Here is a 15,660-nt window from a genome sequence, read left to right as displayed (position 1 = left end):
GAAAGAAAGAAAGAAAGAAAGAGAGAGAGAGAGAGAGAGAGAGAGAGAGAGAGAGAGAAAGACACACACACACACACACAGAGAGAGAGAGAGAGAGAGAGAGAGAGAGAGAGAGAGAGAGAGAGGTTTAGGGAAGGAAGGTGTAAAAAGAGAGACTTATGTTGGAATGGCATTTGAGAGGAAGAATAAATCAATAGATTGAACGAAGAATGAATAAATATATAATGAAGAAGTACGAATGGACCTGGTGGCGTGTACATTACAATGGTTATCTTATCTTTCATCCTTATCTCCAATGCTGTTCCCATGTCCAATTTTCTATCAATATCAAAACCATTCTCCTTCTCCGACTCAATCCTGCTTAATTCATCTTTTCGCTCTAGTTGCACCGCAACTTCCTAGTTTGGCTGTTGGTATAACATAGTGCTACCCGGATTCAACGAAAGCTCGAACTCAGTGAATGTGTTGATTTCAGATGGCACCCTGCATTCAATAAAACATCGGATCTAACGAAAACCATATAATATTAGCAACTTGGGTTATAATCTAAAAATAGGTGGGGAGATCTTAATGATGTTTTGTCAACGCCATTGAGAAAGTAGATTGAGTTGAGACAGAATGTGTATTGTAACGGTTAGCGACTGCCTTTAAGTGGGGCAATGTTATAGATCAACGACATGATGTGGTAAAGTGACCAGTTCCTTTACACGATTGCTTTACTTTTTTTCAGATTTAAACAGGACAAGCCTGGCTACCCGTTTAATGTTCTAAAACAGATAAAGGCCAATCTGGTTAAGATTCCAATGCAATAATCTCAAAACACCCAATGTAGTTACAAAGTATTCAATAGAATTGAATATTACAGCTTTAATTAGAGCAAAATCCCTAACAATGAACGTCTCGTTTTTCAGCTTTTTTTTAACCAATTAAAACGGATAAAACCGACACGTACTAATTTGCAGGTCTGATAACTAAATTGTAATGGGCCCATTGTTGTAATGGAATTACTCTGAAAAAGTGTGTATAAAACAGTGCCAGAGAAAACAAGACAGAAAAATGAAAGGAAAAAAACTAATTAAAAAATTGGCATAATTTAATCCTTTACATTCATTGTGTAACATAGGCCTTCAACAGTACATCTCCATCGTATTCTGTTCTTTGTCTTTTTCTTTATCTCTCCCCAGGACATTCCAGCCAACTTCACCTATTCCTCACAAGACCTTCTCCATGTTTTCTTTGGCCTCCCTCCCAACCTTCCTTTTCCCCTTAGGATTCCAGTCCACAGCTTGTCTCGTAATATTAGTTGTTGGTTTTCTCAAAGTGAGACCAATCCATTTCCATTTTCTCATTGAGATTTGTTTGCTAATTTCCTCTTGTTCAGCTTTTATCCACAAGTATTTATTACTGATTTTATTTGACCATATGATGCCGAATATGATTTGTGGTTTTTTACAAGGAGTTTATGTCACTCTCCATGTTTACGAGCCTCACAGAAGGACTGCTTTTATGTTAGTTTTGTGTATTCTGAATTTGTTTTTCAGTGATAGGTTTGTTGATTTCCCTGTCCCTCCAGATGTTGAAACAATGCTACCCAAATAATATGTCTACGTCCTTCAGATTGTTTCCATTTACTGAGATGGGTTTTGTGTTGTAGTTTAGTAATCTCATCACCTCTGTTTTCTTTGCGTTTATTCTTCAACCAGTCTGTGCTGCTTCCTTGACAAGTCGTCTGTTTTTTTTATTGTAAATGTTGATGGGATTGTGACAATAAATAAATATCATCGGCAAAGTCAAGGTCTTCTAGTTATTGAGTCTTCTTCCGTTTTATTCCAGTTTTTTTATCTCCCACAGTTCTGCGTATTATCCTGTCAATTACTGTTAGAAATATTATTGGCGAGAGAAGACATCCCTGCCTCACTCCAGTTTTAATCTCAAAGGAATCACACATTTTTCTATTTTGGATTACTTGGCAGCTTTCTTGGATATATAGTTTTTTAATTAGATTTATATAAGTTTCTGGGATGTAAAGATGTAGTATTTTCCAAACAATCTCCCTATCATTGTTGCTCTCAAATAGTCGCAACGTAGTGTCTATTACGACAATGTAAAATAAAGCGTATAATCACATTCGGTTGTCAGACCTGTTAATATGTGCACGTTGGGTAAAAAAAACCAAGATAAATGAGAGAAACGGTCTGTACACGTCCAATTCTGCTATCGTATATCCTTAGTAGATTACCCAAGTTGAGACATTTTCGTATTTTAAGCATTTTCTATATCAATATCTTAACTGCGATATTATGTTTACTCTATTTCAAGCTGTACTATTCAATTCTGTTGAATACTTTGTAATTACATAGGGTGTTTTGATGTCATTGCATAGGATTCTTAATCAGATGCGCCTTTATCTGTTCACAACATTAAACGGGTAGCCAGGCCTCTTTATATGTGAATGGGTAGCTGGGTCTGTTACACATGGCGGACAGTACTTTGCGATTGACTAGCGTCCTATCAAAAGGGTAGAAAACAATTGCTTTTATCCGTTTCACGCTACAAAAACCGGGATAAACTCCGGCTCCATTGGCCTAATGGCTCTGAAGGACTACTGAATGAAGGAGCATAACTCAGATATTCTAGGTTTAGCTCAAAGTTCAAATTCAAGCAACATGGACGTATAATACCGTTTTTTCGAATTCAAAGGGGTATTTCATACTTACATATTCATACCAGACATTGGTCTTCAACACCTGGTCTTTGATATCCACGTCAAGAATCTGTATAAGAGACATTCCAAACTCTACTCTGACAGCGTCCGAGGTGTTGACCACTGGTCTCCCCTCCTTGCCCATTCTGTCATAGCGGGTTATCAACTTCTTGGCTAACAGTTTTTCCTTGGATGTGATCTTTAGCTCATTGTCAAATTCTGATAAAACAAACAAAGAAACAAACAGACATATAAATGTGGACCGGTTGATAAAAATAAAAAGCAAAGAAAAACAAAACTAAAATTCCCTTAATTTATCCCCGCGGGGATTTTTTTTTCTTTAGAGTTTATTCCAACAGGAGACTGGGATAATCCAGTGAGTTGCAAAGTGAGTTGACTTGCTCAAGGTGGGAATTAGCGCTCGGTATAGTTTGGGTAGGAAGCAAAGACTATAAATTCTGATAATTCTGGATAAAATACCCTAGCAAAACTGATAGGTTTCGCTTTCAGACAATAAAAATTGATGATGAAATTTGATACTTTAGCTTTCTTCTTAATTTTGTATAGATATTCAAGACCTAAAAATTATCTGTAGAATTTTAACTATTACCGTAATTGCTGATTTGAGTTTTAGTTAGATCATCTTTTCTCCTGGTATCTTTAGAATAGGTTGATACGCGTACAGCCAGGACCAACGACAGTTGACGCTAAAAAGACTTTTACATTTCATTGAACGCAAAGATTCAACACATGCACTTCGAGTAACACGGAGTTTTCATTGAACTAAAATGACACACATGAGATTAGCAAAACCAATAATTTATTATAATACAAATAATGACCATTTGACCAGTCCCCTTTCTGTGTGCTCTATAATTGTAATATAACAATAATAGCAATAACATGACGATAATGAATAATATAGTATCGCAGTAAATCTCCCACTGGTAATTCAGACATTTCGGTGGTGACTTTTTGACAAAGCACCCGACTCCACACCGAATCTCTCATGGGAAATGAATGATGATAAAGCCATCAATTGTTTTTGGCCGCCTTGCTTACTCTCGCCTTGCCGGGCTTTGCCTGCCTAGCCCGATAGACCTAATACGACAGATAGAGTTTGAAGTGATTTCTAGTCCACGATAGAAATACCAATTATGGTATGTAATAGGCCGATAACTAGGTCAAAGACGAATCATCTCCTACCCATCTCCCCGAACTAAAATGAAGAAAAGTCAAATAGTCAGAGACAAAAAATTACAAAGAATCGACGAGGCTTCATCATCAATTATAATACTTATATTTGAATCGGTTTCTTTTTCATTGTAACCAGAAAACTTTTATTTCAGATATCGGTCAATTGAAATGACTCTCATCTTGTAAAATATCTATCACGTAAGTGATGGGGAGGGGGGTGGGTGAGGTCATATTAATACCCAACGGGTCAATAAATGAAGTAAACTTTTTCTGACAAAAATATTTGTTAACATTTCGTTAGCGTTTACTTGATTTTAGATTCTGAAGATTTCATTGCTAACAACGTTATTCATAAGCTCTGACGTTTAACGAAACCAGAACACTAGACAAAGTGGTTCTTAGCTAAATTAACAGGAGCCAATTTGGCCAATCCAACAACCAACTCTATTGAGGGACAAACGTTGTTGTTGTTGTCGTCAGGAATGTAAGACTTGACTCTCATGATTTCTCTCAATTATTGAAAGCGTCGATGAGTAGTAGTAGTGGTAGAAGTAGTAGTAGTACTAGTAGTAGTAGTAGTAGTAGTAGTAGTAGTAGTAGTAGTAGTGGTGGTGGTGGTGGTGGTGGTAGTAGTAGTAGTAGTGGTGGTGGTGGTGGTGGTGGTGGTGGTGGTGGTAGTAGTAGTAGTAGTAGTAGTAGTAGTAGTAGTAGTAGTAGTAGTAGTAGTGGTGGTGGTGGTGGTGGTGGTGGTGGTGGTGGTGGTGGTGCATCAACAGTACAATACTCTATATGACTGGTTAATGGTTAATACGAATTAAATTAAGAAGAATCAGAAAAAGGAGAATAATTAAAAGGACAGGAGAAGGACGAAGAAGTAGAAGAGGAAGAAGAAGAAGAAGAAGAAGAAGGAGGAGGAGGAGGAGGAGGAGGAGGAGGAGGATGAGGAGAAAAGAGATGAAAGAGAGGAATGTGAGGGAAAGGCGAAGGAGACGGGATAAGAGTAAGAAGAAATATTATAGAAAGAGAGCCAGGAACAAAGCGATTTGACAAAAATACAACTTTACCTCATAGTGCACATTATTAACGTGCACATATAAATCTGATGGCCTAAACAAACTGACAGACATGTGTCTTGATGTTTTCGATGTTCTAAGAATGTAATTAGTCCTAACAATAACCTCCATGCCCACGAGAATATGATGATGATGGTGAAATGGGACATTGTTTGATTTCCAATCAGTTTTTCATTTTATATAATCATTGGGGCAAAAATGCCTGAACTCATTTTGGGTAATATGATAAACGCTCTATGGTTTTAAAGAAGAAAACGTTGTTGTTCATTAATTTTTATTCTAATGCTTTTGTTGTCGACTTCATTATGCTTCATGCGTTTTTTTAGGAAATGGAGATGTGTTGAGCCTCAATAACAAATCAACAAGAACCGTCTACGTTTCGGGTTTTATCTTTATAAAAAAAAACGAATTTAGAAACAAATTTATATATAGAATAAGATTACTCGTACCAAGACAGAAAACTGTTTTACCTTTAACATTCATAGTCTATCAGAGGGACAGAAAACTGTGTGCTACCTTTAACATTTATAGTCTGTCAGAGGGACATTAGTGAAAACCAATCACTCAATTGGAGATCTAAAAACAATGATCAAGATCCAAGTGACGTCAAATCCTCCATTAATGTCCACGATATAGGTCGTCTATATTATTTTTCCATTGTCCTAGGGTCATTGGTCACATTGCAAAATGTGCTGGAAATGACCAACGGATATGTATATCTATATGCCTTTCAAAAACAAAGCAGCACGTTTATAAGTATGAAATATTCAATCGTTGAACAGCAACAAATCATGTGACGGGTGACTTGGTTAATACAAAAACCTGGAAAAGACCACTCCCATTAAATCAATAGAAGAAATGAAGTTGACTAACTCAGCCTGCTGTTATTATTTTTAGATCGGCGTCTGGGTTATTAATAAAATATATCAATCAGAGTGTGAATGTTTAAGGTCACAAATAGTTTTGTGTATTAGAATGTTTCATCTGATGGGAGGATGTTGTGAATATTTTTCTTAAACGCAAAACATAAAAATGAAAAACCTGATAATAATTCCATCATTCGGTTTGTTATTTAAATTTCGCGGATCTTAGTCCTTGCTTTATTTGTCACCATGGCATGATGTAGCACTGCGAACTCATGGTAATTGACACAGCTAATTCGTCATTTCTCGTCATTAATAGTCATGGTAAATCACAACCACACGTTGTTAGGTTATAGTTTGTCTCGCTCACTATAAATGATATAAAGTTTCTATGTTTCTCTTTTTTTTCTCAGTCTACGTTCTATTTTTATTTTACTTTTGTCCAATCATAGCCGGAGATTAGACTTTTACATAACAATCAACCGTCGAAATCAACAGCTCTTAGACGGACGACTACCAACGAAAGTCTTTGACTATCTTAGTTTACAAACTATCCTATCTGGCAAAATCTAGATTCAAACGTTTTATGGATTGTAATTAAACGTGATACTTTTTTTCCTGTAAAAACAACAACCAACGAAACGTATTCTATTTGATATTAATATAAACAAATATCTGTCAAATTACAAGGCTTTTCAACGATATAAAGATTATTTTTACAAGTAAGTCTAAGAGCAATATGCTCACACGTCAAATCGCAGATAGGCCAATTTGGACGACGCAAAACGCTAAACATCTCCCAGACTTTGGCACCATGGAAATCTAGCCCTATTGTTGGGATGGCCAAATCATTCCTCCCAGCTATCTCCTCCCCTTTGATTTCATTTACCTTTCAATTTGCCCTTGTCTCCTGTGGCCCATCGCACCTCTCGCCTCAATCCTCCACGACAAACTCCAATCATTGGCGAACCTCCTTTCCATCCTACCTCCTTCTATTTCTTTTACATATTCGGGTTGGAATTTATTTTTTTTATCCGATTCTCTCACCCTCATCTCTCTGTTCGTTTAAATAATTTGTTTGTTTGTTTCTCGCTACATCAACATAATCATCGAACATTTAAACCAATATACACCCTTATTTGTCTCCCCTTGTCGCCTTCTTGTAGGTTTCTAGTCCTCCCAACTTTTTCTTTCTCTCTACCTTCTCTCTCTCTCTCTCTCTCTCTCTCTCTCTCTCTCTCTCTCTCTCTCCCTCTCTCTCTCTTCTCTTTCTCTTTCTCTCTTGTGTGTGTGTGTGTGTGTGTGTGTGTGTGTGTGCCTATACCTATATATATAAATCATTTGTGTGGCTGTGTGGTCTTGTGGTATAACACATGCTTTGGGACCGGATTTGAACCTCGCTCGGCGCATAGTTGAGTCTTTGGAAAAGGCTCTTTACTCACATTCTCTCGCCATACTCAGGTGAAGCATGAGTACCTAACCATTAACATCGTTGTCTCAGTTTGAAAAAAAATCCTAATATCGCCAAACAGGCGTCATGTCTCGTTCAACGTAATGTGCGTAGCTGTTGGTCAGAGACGCGTTGTAAAGCGCTTGAAGCACGTTAAGCGGATATTGCACTATATAAAAGCGCAAGTTTTTTTTTCATTTCTTTTTTTTTTGGAGGGTGGGTGTGTGTGTGTGTGTGGGGGGGGGGGTCGCTTCATTCCAGCTTTGATTGAGTTACTGGATCTGATATGAAATATGGCAAAAGGTACGGTTATTCAATGTAGGATGCAAGAGAAACATGAATAACTTTGGAAACATACATCAGACGGCTCTGAAGGTCTTTTTGGTATTTCCATCTCGCACCAATCTATCTCAATCGCCTCCTCTCCCCTTCCCATTCCCTCCTTTCCACCTCTTCCCCGCCCATATTTCAATAGACTATATCACACCACCCCCCAGCCCCCCCCCCCCCCACACACACAAACACAGACACACAGAGATTATTGTCTACACCCTCAAACAAATCTATTCATTGTCTCTCCCTTCAAGCCCTGTACTACTCTTCAGCATATTCTATTTACTAGTATTGGTTTCTTGTAGTTTTTATTTATCTATAAATCAATAATAAGTAAAATGTATAATATATATATATATATATATATATATAAATGCGTGTATGCGTGTGTCTGTGTGTGTGCGTGTGCTCGCGTGTATGTAAGGTGGCATTAAATGTTTCATTTATAATAATAATAATAATAATAATAATTATAATAATAATAATAATAATAATAATAATAATAATAATAATAATAATAATAATAATAATAATAGCAAAAAAATAAAAATAATGATAACACTAATAATATTCTATTATAAAAAAGAAATTGTTGGGAATCAACTTTTGTTCTAAACAGACAATGTAAAATTTATATCATCGAGCACAGAATTACTGACAATTCTAAAAAAATTATCATACTGTAATTTTATTGACTTGCAAAACTTTACTTTCTTTCAGGATAATTTTATCATCTGTTGACTGAAATTAATAAGAAGAATATCTGCTGGTTCGTATTACTCAGTCCGTTATGACGGTTGACCACAATTGCGAGTTTTATCTATTCTACGCAATTATAGCATATCCACGACATAAATTGATGACGTAATTTTAAATATGTCTTGATACCCTGATGTTAATATTTTTATCCAATCTTTTAAAAAATAGGGCTGGAAATCAAAAGTGTTTCATAAAGCCATTGTTAAAAGTTGACCATCGAGCACAGAATTACAATACAGCAGTATAATAATTATAATATTATATGACCGCCTCTCCCTAATACCCAATATTTGTCCGTAAATATTGCGGATTATCCACTAGTAATAATAATAATAATAATAATGATAATAATAATAATAATAATAATAATATAATAATAATAATAATATGATAATAATAATAATAATAATAATAATAATAATAATAATAATAATAATAATAATAATAATAATAATAATAATAATGCTGAAAACTTATACAGAGCTGGAACTCCGAGACATCAGACTCTAAGCGATTAAACTACTAATTACTTTGGCTGAAAAACATACTCCCACACACACAAGCGCACTTACACAAACACACACACACACACACACATAAACACAGACACACACAACACAACACAACGCAAGACAAACCGTACGCTTATCTTTAATATAGTTTTATGTGTTGGTACGTTGTATTCGGCTGGCGGATGTTGTGAGTAGTTTACCTAAACACATAGCATCAATGTGTAGATGTCAAAAACAGTCATGAGACAGGTATTATCTAGCTTTAGATTTGGAGATTATTTGTATAAAATCCGTTTAAATCAGACACAAAATAGAATGTAGAAAAAGAAGCTTTGTCTTTTCTTTTCTTTTCAAAATCCCCCTCACGCGAACTCAACACATTGTCTTAGTGTGTGGCACGTCAACAAGACTGTCGTTGGAACAATAAAGGGATCAGAGAGAGAGATAAAAACCCAAGAGGAAATACACACACACACACGCGCGCGCGCGGACGCACAGAAGTACTCAAAGGGAATGAATAACATTTTAAAAACAACAAACAACAAAAAACTTGAGCTTTTATATAGCGTATTGTCCACTAAACGTGCTCAAATCACTTTACAAAGGGTCCCTGGCCAACAGCATCACTTAACATAACATGACGCCTGTAAGGCGATATTACAATTAATTATTTCCGACAGAGAGAGCGCTGTTAAAGGCTAGGTTTTCATCGTACCTGAGTACGGCGAGAGAATAGAAGTAGAGAGCCTTTTCCAAGGATTCAGGTATACGCCATCTACAGCGGGACTGGAACAAAAAACCTTTCAACCACCCGAATGCGAGAGTCACACCACGAGACCACATACCCGTACAATTTGTTACCGGAATAAAAAAATATAGTGTGTCTAAGCTTTCTTATGGTTGTTTCTGGCAGAATATTTTTTTAGCTTTTCTCTGAGTTAAAAAGAAGTTGTAGAAGGTACAAACTGTTTATAAAAAGTAAAAACAACACAAATATGTTTGTAAATAGAATAACGCGATGCTGAGAATGGTCAGTGTATGAAAAGGTGTCAATGATTGTATATGTCTGACCCCGATGTTAAGAATGGTCAGTGACTAGGGGGGGGGGGTATCAATGACTGTAAAATGTCTGGCCCCGATGTTGAGATGGTCAGTGACTAGGGGGTGGGGGGGTATCAATGACTGTAAAATGTCTGGCCATGATGTTGAGAATGGTCAGTGACTAGGAGGTGGGGGTGTCAATGATTGTAAAATGTCTGGCCCCGATGTTGAGAATGGTCAATGACTGAAAGGATGTCAATGATTGTAAAATGTCTGGCCCCGATGTTGAGAATGGTCAATGACTGAAAGGATGTCAATGATTGTAAAATGTCTGGCCCCGATGTTGAGAATGGTCAATGACTGAAAGGGTGTCAATAATTGTAAAATGTATGGCCCCGATGATGTGACTTGCGGTAAAGTTCTTTACACAGCCGTAGTCTTCTCAAAGGAACACTATTTTCTGCCCGCAGGAAGTGGCGGATATTGTTCATTGTTATTGCAAGAACAAACATGACGTAAAATCTAGATACTCGCACTACTGGATGGAAATTGAGTATCGTATGACTTGGTAAAATAAACGAAGTTCAATGACTATGAAAAACTCTCGAAGGCACCTGCGCTGGGTATCCATCCCTTTGTTTGATCGAGTAGAGAGCGCCTACAACTATTGACTGCAGGGTTGACAATTTTCACCAATCATTTTAGACATCACCTGATATATTACTGTTTAATTAATTTTTTTGTTGTTGTCTGAAGAGGGTTTGACCATCGAATGGTTTCTCATGCGAATTTTGTTCTTTTCTACTTTATTTATGCTCAGCAATATATCTGTTGTGATATTGAACTTATATAATAGGCTTCGAAATCTTTGGTCTCTCCGTTATTGTCTCATACTACTTTGACAGCAATCACGAACAATTGCAACTCCCAACTTAATTGTTTGAGACTTCAATTTAAATGTCGTTTATCGAATTGATTATCAAGAAATCGAACATCGTCTATAAGCTTTGTTTAATTTGACTAAGATAACAGTGCTTTCTTTGAACTTAAAAAAAATCTAAACCAGATAAACCACTGTCAATTATGGACTCCATTTCAATTCTATTCATTTTTAACATTTGCTTCAATAATCGAGTTCTTAGCGCTTTGTCATCACCCTACTAGAAGCACAAATCCTTCCCATCTTCCATTATGAATTGTCCTGTTTTAGATAGAAAGGTAATTCCTTTACAATTTGAATCGTGATCCAAAAACCTAACAGATTTTAAGCATCAACCCCATCAACGAAGGCACTATATATTTAAAATGTATTGGTTTGGTAAGAACGGGTCAATACAAAGTCTATCAGGAGTCACTGAGTTATCTTATTTTATTCATTTCTTTTGTAAAGAGGTATTTCTTATAAGCTCCTTTTGGTAGCACCACGAGACCAAACCTAACACAGATTTTGTGAACTTAACACGAGTGGCATCGTACCTTGGCAGACATTCTTTACAGCATTGGATTTGCCATAAAATAATTAGTCTTGAAGCAAACAAAACATTTCTCTCTTTTTAAAGAATTTCCTGTAAATTTACGATTGCACATATTCATAATGTAAATGAGACGATGATGTTGATTTAATGATTACAATTATTGTGATCTACCACAACATCGTGTATGCTAAAAGTAAGACTATAATGGTCTGTATCCAGAACACAAGTTCAGATTAAATCCATCTTCCTCAACCATGTCTCTAACTAGATTTTTCAGAACCCAAGAAAAGGGCTCTCTCGGAGCTTGTTTTGATATACGAGTTTCCATAATTTTCAAGACTTCAAAATTATTTGGAAGTGACATTCAAATAAAATATCTCATACTGAAACTTGGATGAGAAATAGATAGTTGGCAGTCATATGACGGAAATCTAGATGTGGGCGTGACAAAACAGGTTAAAATGTTGAGACGATGAATGATCTCGGATTTTGCAATTTTCATATCAATTTTTTTTAAAAAGATCGAAAGTTAAGTCAGATGAAATAGGAATAAAACAGTTTGCCCAAAGGTCCTTTTCTATAATATACGATATAAAAAGACATCAATATTTAATTACTTTGAAAATAAATTGTGGAACATCAAATCTACTTTTCATCGATTTCTTTGGGATAAATAATGGAAAAATAATCCAAAGCCAAGGGTTTGTTATCAAAAGAGTAGGATTTTGAAAATATAAAAAAGTGTAGATTGTCTACACCATTTTCGACTCTCTCAGAAGATAATATCCGATAATATTCAGATCCTAGACTTCTGATCTTTTAAATTTAATATTTTTATTTGGCTCAGTGGTACACATGAACATTAAAATCTTCCACAACTTTTCAAGTAAATAAATATCGATACCTAAATTTGTCAAACGTAACTAACACCGCCATTTTGCAAACATGACCATATAATTGTAATATAGCGCATTTCCGTGGATTCTTCAACAAGTAATGAGTTAAAGTTAAAAAGTAATATTCATAGTATTTATGTATCGAAAATCGTAGAAATTTTGAGCATTTAGTAAGTAAATTATTCCAAAATTTAATCAATATCTAAATATGCAATACAAGAATACATTTTATTGCCATTAATATTTGTAGAGCCAAGTGGTTGAGGCAAAACCCTAATAGTTTGAAATACTTTCTCTTTATATTTCTTAAAAGTTTTTAATGGAATCTTTGTTCCCACCCAAAAGGTATTGGTGATTTATCTCTTAAACTGATATCGTTATTATTTTACAAATTATATAATTTCAATAAATCATAAATGTGCCCCTTCTCTCTCTCTCTCTCTCTCTCTCTCTCTCTCTCTCTCTCTCTCTCTCTCTCTCTCTCCTTCCTCTCGCTTCCCCTCTCCCTGTCAAAAATTGGATACAGTATCGATAGATTCAGTATAGAAAAAAGAGTTTACCAATATACTCTAACTCATCTAAAGAATTGCCAGCATTTCTTTGTGTCAAGAAATCATTTATACCAATCACACTTCACTCCCTTTTTCTCAAAGCCCCAACTTCACCAAATTGGGCAATAAAACAATGTCGTCATCCATTTTACTAAAATTGCTTTGCCCTATAAATCCTCCCTATCAATCATCTTCTATTTTCTTCTAACCCCACCTCCACAACGTCTTCCTCCCTCATCTACCCTCGATTTTTTTCTGCTATGCAATGACAGAACATATATTTATGCATTCTGGACATAGAAATCATGGTTTATAATCATAACCATTAAGTGTTTCAAAGGTCAACATACCTTTAAATATCCTGCATTTGTTTATAGACAAATTAGAATTAAAGAACAAATCGGCCTCAAGAATTTTTTTTTTGACAAGCCGGTGTTCGTCTTATTGTATACGAAGTGAACGTTTTCTGGCCAAAATGTAAAAAGACGTTTAGTCATTACGTAGAGAAGTTCTCTCCCTTCCCATCTTTCATCGTCTTCTTATCTTTTCCGCACCACCTCGTCACTTTATTGCCTGAATCTAACCAAAAATATTTTTTGGTGTGATTTCGGCATGAAAACTTTCATTCAAATATCAACCAAGTATAAGGGCCCTCAACTTGCCAAGAAACTCTCTAACCTGAGACTCCGTTGAAGCTTCATGTCATTAATTGTGATTGTTTGGTAAGGGTCATTTCAAATCGACAGCTGCTTATTTGAAGAAAAATCAATCTGTCCAAAATGAAAAAAAAAATATTTTGTCAAAGTTTGTCAGTTTAGCCCCATCACGCTATAGCAAAGCCAATCCTTGGTATTCCACTATAAACCAAAAACCCTCCAACCAATTCCATAGTCCAGCCTTAATCTTATTTGTCTGGTTATCAAGACCTAGAGAGAGTCACAGATTTACGACCTTACTCCCCTGGTGTCATGGATCTAAATGGAGATGAGAGCTTATTTGGTCTTATAAGTACTGATATAAATCTAAGACTCACTAATGTTACTTCTGGGGAAAATACAGGATATAATTTGGATAATTTATTTGGGGTTTTCTTTCATTTCGTCTAAAGCAATAACTTTGACTGTTACTCGCACTCCGCCGAAAAAGGAGGAACGATAGATGCTATCAGCGTGAGACATTGTGCAATATCTGAAGCCCCCCTCTCGGATTTTTGATGTTTGTCCTAAATGGCAAGAGGGAAGTTGATCTCCAAAAAGTCAGTAGAAGAAAAGAACAACGTGGGGTCCTGTGGCTTCCGTGCACGAATTAAAGAGCATATCATTTGCGTCAGAGAACGTTTTTGCGGTGTCTTCTAATAATTCTACGAGTATTTTTTGGTTGTCATCAAATTGCATCACCAAGTGTTGAACAAATTTCTGTGCTTAACCCTATCCTTACCACCTAGAGCTAAATCATCACATTTGTTACGACATAATAGTACATGTTTTCTTATTCAGATTTATTTTGTACATCACAAACTTTGAAGAATGTTCTTTGTTTGATTAGTAAGAACATAATTCTGTTTTATGGAGAGCTTTTTTGTAGTTTAAAGCTACTAGGTAAGCCTGCCATTTTGGGAAAATACTGAAAGTGATCGGTAAGGAGAGAGTTAAGAATAAAACACCACTTGGGTCAGAGTTGTTGCTTTCCCTACTTGCTGCATATTATATCACTTAAACTAATGATCACATGAGACTCAATCATCGACGCCCTTTTTAGAAAACTTTTGGAAACATTTCTTTTCAGGCAGGCTTTTGAGTAGACATCTATTATTTGCGTTTTGTGATACTATTGTCTTTGTGTAGCGTTTTAAAGCAGGATGTGGATTCAGCGCGCTGTGTAAATTAATTGCAAGATTTTAAAATTGTAGTGTAGATAAGATGCTATGATGATAAAAATGATGGTGATGATGATGATTATGATGATGATGATGATGATGATGATGATGATGATGATGATGATGATAATGCTAATAATATTTATTATTATTATTATTATTATTATTATTATTATTATTATTATTATTATTATTATTATTATTATTATTATTATTATTATTATTTATCATCATCATCATCATCATCATTATTATTATTATTATTATTGTAATTTACGACATTCACGTTAAAGCGAAAGTAATCAGCCGACGATCTCAATGGTTATGTCCCAGCTCTTCTAATTGTGCTAACTTAGATGTAGAGAAAGTAATAATTATGAGCATGCACAGGTGCAAGATTTTAAAATTGTGATGTAGGTAAGATGAAATGATAGGATATAATTTAGCGGAGAGTAAGATCCGATAAAGAGACCCATTGCCCCGGAACAGTTTTATATCGGGATGAACCAGATGACAATGGGTGATTATAAAGTTAAAATGACATGAAATGTCAGTCTTTAGTTAAGTCGTGTTAAGCAATTATCTACATCTATTATATATATATATATATATATATATATATATATATATATATATATATATATATGTGTGTGTGTGTGTGTGTGTGTGTGTTACTCTTAAACAAACCAACTAAAAAAAGCACACTATTTTTTTTTAATTTGGCCAGAAAACTCGTCCAGCATATTTCGAAATTTGAAATTTCAATCATTCGATCTTTTAAATTAATATTTTATGTCCAAATTTTTTTAAGGTGTTCTCTGAGAGTACGAAGGAATTCTAGCACTGACGTTAGTTGATAAAAGTGGCCGGCAGCATTTACGATGCAGATTTGTTACAATAAAACGATATCTATCGTACAGATTAATTTTC

At 35.4% G+C, this 15,660-nt stretch overlaps 1 protein-coding gene across 1 annotated transcript in view; it reads right to left on the bottom strand.

Annotated features, from left to right (window-relative positions):
* LOC144972685 (neuronal acetylcholine receptor subunit alpha-7-like) overlaps nt 1-15,660 on the bottom strand; it is a 218,229-nt gene that overhangs the window by 58,632 nt on the left and 143,937 nt on the right. Inside the window, exon 4 of the mRNA XM_078914199.1 lies at nt 2,718-2,923. Within this exon, the coding sequence (XP_078770325.1) occupies nt 2,718-2,923 (206 nt within the window). The remainder of the gene's footprint in view (nt 1-2,717; nt 2,924-15,660) is intronic.

The sequence above is a fragment of the Berghia stephanieae genome, chromosome 5 (assembly GCF_034508935.2).
Source record: "Berghia stephanieae isolate SIO BIC M18660-M18661 chromosome 5, UCSD_Bste_1.3, whole genome shotgun sequence".
Lineage (NCBI taxonomy): Eukaryota > Metazoa > Mollusca > Gastropoda > Nudibranchia > Aeolidiidae > Berghia > Berghia stephanieae.
The sequence above is the reverse complement of the archived record's forward strand: the minus strand, read 5'-3'. Positions and strand labels throughout refer to the sequence as shown.